This window comes from Neolamprologus multifasciatus, chromosome 1, assembly GCF_963576455.1.
Source record: "Neolamprologus multifasciatus chromosome 1, fNeoMul1.2, whole genome shotgun sequence".
Taxonomy (NCBI): domain Eukaryota; kingdom Metazoa; phylum Chordata; class Actinopteri; order Cichliformes; family Cichlidae; genus Neolamprologus; species Neolamprologus multifasciatus.
Window position 1 is genome coordinate 33743306 of NC_140439.1, and position 9967 is coordinate 33753272.

At 41.6% G+C, this 9967-nt stretch overlaps 1 protein-coding gene and 1 long non-coding RNA gene across 10 annotated transcripts in view; one reads left to right on the top strand and one right to left on the bottom strand.

Moving 5' to 3' along the window:
- kif13ba (kinesin family member 13Ba) overlaps positions 1–8654 on the top strand; it is a 47247-nt gene extending 38593 nt beyond the window's left edge. For 5 of the 9 annotated variants that reach the window (XM_085162033.1, XM_085161856.1, XM_085161940.1 and 2 more), the window contains exons 37-39: positions 1217–1279; positions 2066–2645; positions 2730–8654. In XM_085162033.1, coding sequence (XP_085018159.1) covers positions 1217–1279; positions 2066–2645; positions 2730–2935 — 849 coding nt within the window. In that variant the 3' untranslated portion in view covers positions 2936–8654. The remainder of the gene's footprint in view (positions 1–1216; positions 1280–2065; positions 2646–2729) is intronic. The other 4 variants (XM_085162093.1, XM_085162253.1, XM_085162332.1 and 1 more) reach the window with 3 other exon arrangements.
- The window catches only part of LOC146526129 (uncharacterized), a 188479-nt gene that overhangs the window by 32408 nt on the left and 146104 nt on the right, over positions 1–9967 (bottom strand). The window lies entirely within an intron of this gene.

A 9967-nucleotide genomic window follows, 5' to 3' on the forward strand; every position in this document is an offset into this window, starting at 1 on the left:
GATGTTCTGTGTGGCATGCTGGCTATCAACTTATTGGCCAGATTTAGACTACTGGTGATCGATTCCTGCCATATCAGTGGTCCTAGCTGATCAGTTTGAGGTTTTCTACTTACCCCCCACTTTTTAGAACTTCAAGTTATGAAAAGGAAGGGTCAAAAATGTAAATACTGACTCTTCATGTGCCAGTAAAAGTCGTTGTTTTTCACTATATCATAGAAACATCCATCCATTTTCTTCCACTTATTGGCTGCTTTCCAAGTCCCACAGTCTAACCAAGCCTGATAGGACTGCTCCTTCAGGCTGGGAGTTGAAGATTTCGTGGACGGTAGCCTCTCCCAGTGCGACCTCACAGGTCCAACTCACCACCAGCTGGTGATCAGTTGACAGCTCAGCACCTCTCTTCACCCGAGCGTCCAGAATGTATGGCTGGAGGAGCTAACCTCTAACCTCATTATGACACAATTACAAAATTGATCAACGAGCTGCCTGGGATGTCCTGGTGCCCTTATGGGACACCCTTATGTTCAAACATGATTTTCTGTGGACAAACTGTGGTTTGTACAGAAGTGGCAGGCCAGTCACACCCCTCCAGGTCTCACTGACAGACTCCCCAGGTGGAGCACCGTCAAGCACTCTACCAAGGGACTCCCAAGAAGGCCAGGTGCTCTAAACTGTCATTTGTTGCATAAGTGGAGATGACGGTCAGGACCTGTTTCCTGACCTGAAGGCTCAGGGAACAAACCCTCTGGTCCACTGAGGAAAAACTCTGTACAGGAAGCCATAGGAATACTAAGAATGCCCACCCCACTCCGCTGCCTCTCACCAAAGATAACTCCAGAGCTGTGTGTTGAGTTGAGCCTGACTATCTCTATCCAGTACTTCTCAACCTTACACATTAGCTATAATCGGTCCAGCACACACTGCATCCAGCCCTTCCTGTGGGTGGTGGACTTACGAAAGGGTGGGCCCATGGACTAAGGCCAGGCCACCAGGTGCTCGCCTTCTGGCACACTTCCGGGGCAGGGAAATGAAGGAACGAAGTGTATGAAATACAAATTTTAGCAGTCTGAAAACTTTTGACCATGACTGTAGTAAACGAATGTTGCATATGCAGCATGACATGATGTTAAATACATAGCATTGATTCAGTGCCATTAACCTGCCACAGCCTGTTTATTTGCATTTCTTTTTTCTCTGTTGTGTCCTCGTCACTCAGCAGCACGTGCCTCGTATAGTGACCTCATCAGGAGGGGACGACAACAAAGGCAAGACCGAGACGGTGAGATTAAATCTCGTCTTATCCTTTTCATGCTGTTTGGTTTATCAGTAATTTAATTTTAATCAGGTTTTTTAAGATTTTGTTTGAAATCAAAATAACATGAATACCTTTGATTAGTCATTTTTATTTGTAGTTTGATCCACTTGGTTCTTTGAGGAAAAACGGCATTAGGTAACCACAGTCTGTTTGTTTTCAGTTTGCAGCATTAGAGGATGATTTCCATTAATCCCTGCTGCCCAATCTATCAACTAACACCCCCCCCCCCCCCCCCATCCCTTTGAAGGGTCATTGCAACAGTCTGATAATGCACTTTTATAAATTCAGGGATACTAAAATCAACTGAAGATCTAGTACCCAAATCACGCAGTCCCATAATACAGTTCTGTAGTTCTGTTTATTCTCTTCTTTCTCTGTAAGATGCATCCTTACTAGATTCCAATTCCACATCGGTTCTTAATGTGGTCCCATTGTAAGTTTTAATGAATTGCTCTTTATGTGCAGTTTAAGACCTTTTCAGCGATTCACTCATTAGCGTAATTGCATTGTGCTTGATTTATAGAACCGCACTAAATCTGTGCCGTAGCTCACCCTGTACACAGTAACGTATGCTTTAGCCCGATATGCACCTTGGCGCTCTATAGGGAGTCAACGCAGTCAAAAGATGAGATTAGCAGACCCTAGACTTCTTCCTGTCACGTTTTATTTTGAAGGTTGATTACTGTTGTTGATTACTCTTTTGTTTTGCCTTGTCTGCATGCTCTTATCTGTCCCCCCGGTTTCCTGTAGACTGCTATTCTACGGCCCCCAGCCAAAGACAGACGGGCAGAGCTCCCAGAAGTCTCTCCTCTTCCTGTGCATGACCCGCATGACACCACCCCTCTCAGCCCCCTCAGCCAGTCGTCAAGCGGCTACTTCTCTGCTAGCGTTTCTACAGCTACCCTGTGTGACGTTCTCCAACCCTCCTCCTCATCCTCCTCCCTCCTGGCTGCCGAGACCACGTTACCCACAAACCCCCAGCAGCAGGGCGCTGACAGGAACGATATTGTGACCTCTCCTTCTCAGTTTGGTGCCAAGGTGTCAGCCGTCGCTTCGCCTGCTTCTCACAACTCAGCCAATCACAATAGCATCACGTCCGACGTCTCCTCCGAACAGAAGCTGATAAACTCCGGAGGAAGTGAAGGCTTTGAGAGACTAGAGATCTTTGTGGAGGATGATGAGCGAGGTGGTGAAGACGTGCTGCCTGATTGGCTGACAGAAGGAGCATATGTTACAGTAGGGAACAATAAGGCGGGGACGGTGCGCTACATTGGGGTGACACAGTTTGCTGAAGGAGTTTGGGTGGGGGTGGAGCTGGACACTCCTGTAGGTATGTATCCAGTTAAAAGGATCAGCGCAGTCCACCATAGTTCTAAATGTCTGTCGATTGATGGAGGTGACCTTATGTTTGCAGGTAAGAACGACGGCTCCGTCGGAGGTCAGCGGTATTTCCACTGTAAGCCGGGTTACGGGGTGCTGGTCCGCCCAAACCGGCTATCCTCCCGCGAGCGGACCAATCGGCAGACAGGGGAGTTTACCCCTTCTGCCCACGTCCCCATCCTGCGAGGAGAAGCCATTGTTGCACGCCGAGGGGAGAATCGCAAATCCTGGAGCAGCTGAGACATGAAAACTAGGAGCCCACAATCGTCGTCGTCCTCCTCTCAGCTATGCAACAGGCTCATACTCTACAACTGACCTACTGCCTAACCTCCTACAGTTAGATTCTACACTCACTGCATCCATTCATAGAGTCTGGATGGATATAAAGTAAACACGGTAAAGAGAACTTTCAAGAACAATTCAAGTAAGATAATGAAAGACTATGCAGGATATTTGGAAGTACATGGAAGGGCCAGTTATCATGCGGGAAGATGATGCTACTTAAATTAGCAGTCAGTGGGAAGACTGCTGAGACTGAATGAAAAGCAGAACTATTTGGACCAGGAGGGAGGACTGAACCCCGCAGGCTGGATGATGCTTTCTTAGCTGATATACAGGGATGCAAACATGTGGCTTTTTTGTGGTCACACTGGGGTAATTTGGTATTTTTACAGTGGGATGGAAGACTTTCAAAGGACAAGGCTAATGGATTTACTGGCCCCATCTTATTTTATTTTTTTTGTTGTCGTTCATCTTTCACGATTAATTGTCAGCCTATAATAGTTGTTAAAAGAAGTCAAAGGATCCTATTTGATCATAAAGATTTTCTAAAGCTGACTATTAGGCAGTGAAGATTGGCGTCACTTTTCTTTGACATTTTATTTATTTATCTCAGTTCCTGAGTACCACAAACCTCAAATCGTATTGTGGCAGTAGATATTTGCTGCGTTTTCACACTTGACATGTTTGTATCCCTGCATATGATGCCTCTACTTGATAGTCCAGAATTTAACGCTACGGTTGCCACCTTCCTGAACTCTCCAGGTCCAATTTGCAGACTGACACTTTGACTCTCCCTCTTGGACTCCTTTAATTTCCCATTTTCTTTTGAAGATTGATCCTCCCAGAATGTGCCTTCACCATGGCTTGGTTTGCATTTGTCTGTATATTTAACTCCTTGTAGCCGTGTTTGTGTTGAAGAGAATGCCTTGTGCTAAGTGTGAGGTGATCTCAGGGACTGCAGAGGGGAAAGCACAGTGTGTGTGTGTGTGCGTGCGTGTGTGTAAATGTTGTACAGTGTTGCTCTGTGTGTACGTTAATGTTGTAGTCGTGATGGTGTTAAAGATTAGCGTCGTACAGCAGGAATAGTCGCGACAAAGCCACTATGAAACTGGGAGGCTTTAAAAGTTGATTTTTGCACTGGAGACGTTGGATAAGGAGCTTCTGTACGTGAACAGAACATGTGTGTGGTTATGATGCAGCGACCAGATAAGGTAACGAGAACAGGTCGGCTTTCTTTGGTGTCGTCTTTGTTTCGTTTGTTTTATTCTTTTGTTTGTTTGGATTTTTAATCCCAGTCAGGATATTCCCATGTCCCTGAAAGTGACTGATGATATCCGGACACCAGGAGGCGCTGTTTGGGCAGCACCTTAGTGCTGTGGAGGTGGAAATGGGCAGAGTATGTGCTGAGAAAAAGAAAGTGACTTAAGCTTGAGAGAAGGGTGAATTTGCTTCTATGCATTTGATCTTTTTAAAAGTAAGTTTTTAGTCCTCGTTTCTTTGTACTGACACAAATGGGAGAACGAGCTATGAGTACATTTTGGGAAAGTGTTAGACCCAGAGGCAGTCCTGACTGATCTGTGGAAGAAAATTTAAAAGATATCGTAGACATGTGGATTATTACTTTTTTAAATTAGGTTTTATGAAACATTCCAGAGGGATGATGACATTTTTACACTGAATTTTATTCTTGTGATTTATTGTGATTTAAATCGTTTCAGTGCACCAAAGCACTATTAGGAATGAAGATGGTATATATGTTTGCAGTGCTTTTACAAGTTAAAGGACACCTATTATGCTTTTACTCATTTCCTGTACTATATATACTTTTACAGTGGGGAACGATCATATCTAAAATAAATGTTTGCACAAGTAATCCCTATAAGCCAAAATCTAAGGCTTTATTTAAGCTTCTCAAAATGCTCTGTTTCAGACGGTTTTTATATTCTTGGCTCTATATGACCTAATCATCTCAGGTTAATCTCAGGAGCCAATCAGGAAAGGCATCCTGAAGCGAGGGGAACGGAGCTAAAATAGCTTATTTCACTCTATGATTTGAGGGGCTCCACCGAGGCCAACTATAATATAAATATGGGTTATTTTGAGTAAGTTGTATTTTAATCTGTTACATGATGGAAGTCCAAGGAGAAAAGCAAAAATTAAAGTGAAAGTGTCGGCCTTTCTTTTTAATTGTGACTCTCCCCCGAGTTTATGCAGCTTTCACAGGAGGCCTGACAAAAGGATGATATTCCAACATAAGTGATACGAAGCAAACTGTTTTCAGTCACATGGGAAAGAATGAAAATCCTGGAAATGAGCATAATAGATCTCCTTTAAAGGGCCAGTCCAGTTCAGTTCTCATTAAAAAGTTTTACTACCTGTGAAAACATCCTGTAGCTCTGAGGAGGAGCTTTATACACCTGAGCAAATGACACTTTTCTATAAATTTATACCGTGAAGCCACAGATGCATTAATCTCGTGGTGAGACTCTAATAAAAGCTGCTACTGAGTTGCATTATGGGAGATGTTTTTTTTGGAGGGTTCTGGAGTTTTGTTGGCTTTTGCTTTTTTAATTTAGGCGGTCCTTTTTGAAAAGGCTACACTAAATCTCTGGAGTAATGTCGAGACTGAGGTGAGGAAGTGTTCGGTTTGTCTCAGAGGGAGGATGAAGCACGGCCAGATGGTTTTAAAGGTGGAAAATAATTCATTTTGAACGTTCTTGGGATATTTTAGCTCTATGGTTCCTTTAAAAGAGCCTCCCAGTGAACTTAATAAGTTTTATTGAAGGATGAGGCAGGTTTGTTGATGTTGATGATGGAACGGTTATCTGGATTACTGTGTGCTTATACTGTAAACACACTATGTCTGAACACTATCGTCTTTATGGATCCATCAGTGAAGTTACTATTTATGTTGAAATGCTTGTGTGCACGCAGTGATCGCACACAAGCTGGTAAAGCCTTTTTATTTGAATAAATAAATGTTGCACAAATGATTTAATTAAAATCGCTGCTATTAGCGTTGTAAATTTACCTGTAAATGAATCAGTTGATTACTCGTGTCTCATACTGTACGATAGATTGGATCTCAGTAGTAGTGTTTAATTCCCGAATTAACAAACAAAACTAAAGTCCGTGCTCCTGGTTCAGCCCATATATTTTTATGACTTGGTAAAATTCTTCCGAATGAGGCGCTTTGTCGCATGAGCCTCGAAGAAGCGATGGGCAGGATATTTTCTGGGTGAAGAATCACTTCTGTACAGGAAACTGATTGAATATATAAGATGAGGCTCCACAGTCTATTTTATTATCTGTGTATTTATTGTCTGGCCATAAAGTCCAGACCTCTGGAGTCCTCTGATTGGCTAGTTTCTGCCTGTTGTGTCATTAGTTAGCAGGTTGTGAAGTGCTCTGTCGGTTAGTTTTCAATAATGTGGTCTGTGACAGTTCGGTGGTAATAAAGGAAGTGTTGCTGTGTGCGTTTGTGCGTGTGGGTGAGTGTTGAGTGCACCTGTCTCTGATTCAGTTGTGTCTTTGAGTCGTTGCCAAGATGGGAAAATAACCGTCAGCGGCCGTTTCACGTACATTTCCTGGGACTTCAGCATAGAGCGGCAAGCCTTCACCCTCGCTGCTCTACTGGCAAAAATACTAATTCCCGTCTCTGCGGCCGGCAGACTTTCCCGTCCTGGTGTCTGCTCTTCTTTGTGTGTTTGAGATCACTTCAGGCTTTTGGATTTCTTTTATGTTGTTGTGCCTCAGAAACCATGTGACCATGTATGTTTCACACACTTTTTTCATACCAACGCTTCAATTCATTTGCACAAACGCCTCCAGAGGGAATTGAAGACTTAATTTCTGGAATTATTGTACATGTAAGAAGAAAAATACAAACTGTTTTTTTTTTTTTTTTTTTTAAAGATGAAGTGGGGTTTTTTTGTTTCAGATTACCTGTTTTTCTTCTCCTTCTCCTAGTATGATTATTTAAGATTACTCACTGCTTTCCTCCCAGATGTTAAACTGTAAAATGTAGAGCCAAGCAGAGCTAAGCTCCAATGTAGATGGACTTCTCTTCCAGCACAATCTCCTGTTTAGCTCCCCATAGCAGTGGATCAAGTGTGATGAGGGCATAAAGCAGATAAGAATACAGCTCTGTAGACTGCAGGATGCTCAAGATCCACACGTCAACAAGAGTCGATTTCTTTTTTTCTTTTTTTTCTTTTTTTTCTTTTTTTTAAAGAAGAACTGAACAAAAGGAAGTGTAGCGTTAGTAATTGCTGTTTGGATGAGTTTAATATTCTAGCTTCAATTCAATAGGCTCCATCTCTGCTGCAGTAGTTATAAAGATTAGAGGTAGAGATTGTTTCCATGACACTACCATCAGGACCACATTTAATTCTACTTGTATTCCTGTGATATGGATCCAAGCATAGCTGTCTATGTCGGTCTGGACGAATCTTTTGTCCCTCACAGTTTCTTTTTTAAAGTTTTTTTTGCTTTTATTTTGCTCATTTTCAGTCCCATGTCTTTGCATCGTCTGTCGTACTGCCTGCAGCTGCATGCTGAGTATAGGATCACTGGTGTTGAGCAAACCCCCGCCTGCCTTAATGTGGCCTTCAACCTGGAGCCAGACTAGTTTCAGCAGCAACAATTTCTGCTCTGTACTAAACTCAGCAGTATTCAAAAGGGTCATTCCAAAACCACAGAAAGCCAGTCGGGTTTAATTTTTAATGGTTTGGTCCACAGGAGCTGTCAGGTTTATTACTCTCTTCCAGTTAAAGGAAGGCTAATGTGTCGCCCCCTAGTGGGTACCATGCCTGACTTCCTCACAGGGAATTTTCTATATAGCTAGACAGTGAAATCTAACCCACCACTGCCCTGCAGCAGCAACCTAACAGCTACTTGGGATCAAATCTTATCTTCGAAATTGTATTTTCTTGGATTTGTGTTGGACAAAAGCATATTTGCCTGCCTGGGTAGTTAGTTTTCACCTTGAAACTACCTCTGCTTATGCCACCTCCTGCTCCGAGGCCCTTTTATAGTTATTTTTTTACAGCCTTTCACTGCTGGCAGCAAGTTCCTGTTTTCTGTGCTAGCATAAACTGCACAAATGAGCAATATGAGGGCATCGGGCGATGCATTGCCGCCTTGTTGCATGTGCATCATTTAAGATACGTCTGCTGGTGTATTTTAAAGGCTGTTATCAATTCCTCTGAGGTACCAGCCGCCATATTTTTACCAAGCTGAGCGATTGGTGCTTGCCGAGTCAGAGAGTTTACTGCTCTTGTTACTCCTGCAAAAAACGACGACAAAAAAATTATTTTCAGTCGTGTATGTTTTAACCCATTCAGCTGAAAATATTTAAATATTCAAGTGTTTGTTTATTGGGCTTCAGCCTGGTCAGCAGTATTAATAAAGCCCATCTATCATCTTAACTAATCATTATCAGTCACTGCTACTATTGATCCTTTAGGGCAGGTTTGTCCTGATGTGTCATTTGTATGTGTGAGTGCACCATCCAAGTGCTTGTTCGATGTATGTATGTATGTGTGTGTATATATATATATGCTCATATTAAGAATTATAAAAGAAAAAATCTGAGCACAAGTTTGGGTTTTGATTAATTTAATTGTTTTATGTAATTATATGCTGCAATCCAAAGAATAAACATGTATTATAATAAGTTTTTTCTTTTTCTTTTTTTTAAAACCATCTGAAGGGTAATCTGATGAGATTAAATAAAATTTAAAAAAAAGAGGAATATTAACAGAGTATTTGTTTGTTTGTGCCTAGAAGATTTGATGCTTGAAGTTTTTAGAAATAACTGCATTTTGTTTGTTTCATTTGTTATCTCACAACACAGCTGGCACCACTGGAACTTTTTTCCATTTTCTGGAACTTTACCTGTAATTTTACAGATTTCATGTTGTGTTTCTTTCATGTGGAGAAACGGCACTTATTTTGCTTCATCTCAGACTTTTCATTATATGTAAATTATTTCAGAGTATACATAAATTCTTAATACTAGAAGACACCACAACTTTTTTGGGGGGGTTTATTATGGACTTGTTTTACTGGTCAGCCCATTTAAGTTCAAATAAGGTCAAATGAACTGAAGTGAGTCAGTCTTGCTGCCAAGTTTTCATTAGACTGTGTAATTTGCTCAGATTATAGCATAGAATTAATCGTGCGTCCTCCGACAAACACTCCTCTGATTTAAAAATGTCACAGCTGAAAACTCAAATATACAAGTCAAGGCGGGATTGTTTACACCACTCAAGGCCAAGACAAAAAGTTATTCGGTACTTTAAAATCACTTTAATTCCAGTCAGATTTCTTACAAAACTCATTTAAAGGATACCTCACCCTTCAACTTGTTGAATTAATTAAAAACTGCTTCGACTACAAATAAGTCAAGTTTAAAACAGATTTATTTCTTCATGTAGAAAATATCTATTTTCTTAAGACTTCAGAGCTCAAGCTTTTTCCAAATTGGTAACTGAGCCACATTAACAGGAAATACAGAAGCTTAAACTGGAATTATGTTGTTAATACCGTGGAACAAATATTCCTTTGACCCACCACATGTTAATACACGTCTCTGCATTTAATATCTGGCTTTCTTCCTCTTCCTAGCTTTTGTCTCGTCTCCTTCATCAATCCAACCAGTAGTGGCAGATGGCTGCTCCATCCTGAGCCTGGCGGTTTCTTCCTGTTAAGAGTGTTTGTCTTTCCCACTGTCACCAAAGCTCTTGCTCATATGGGGTGGTGTGATTGTTGGGGTTTTCTCAGTATTATTTTAGGGTTTTTACCTTAAAGTACAACATGCTTTGAGAAAATTGCTGTTGTGATTTGGAGCTATACAGAAATTCAACTGAACTGCGAATTATTTATTTATTATTAAAGCAGTAAGACTACAGAACGGAGCAGTTTGCATATTTCGTGTCATTGGGCGGGGCTCAAGTGTTTCACGCTAGTTACATTGAACTGGGAAAA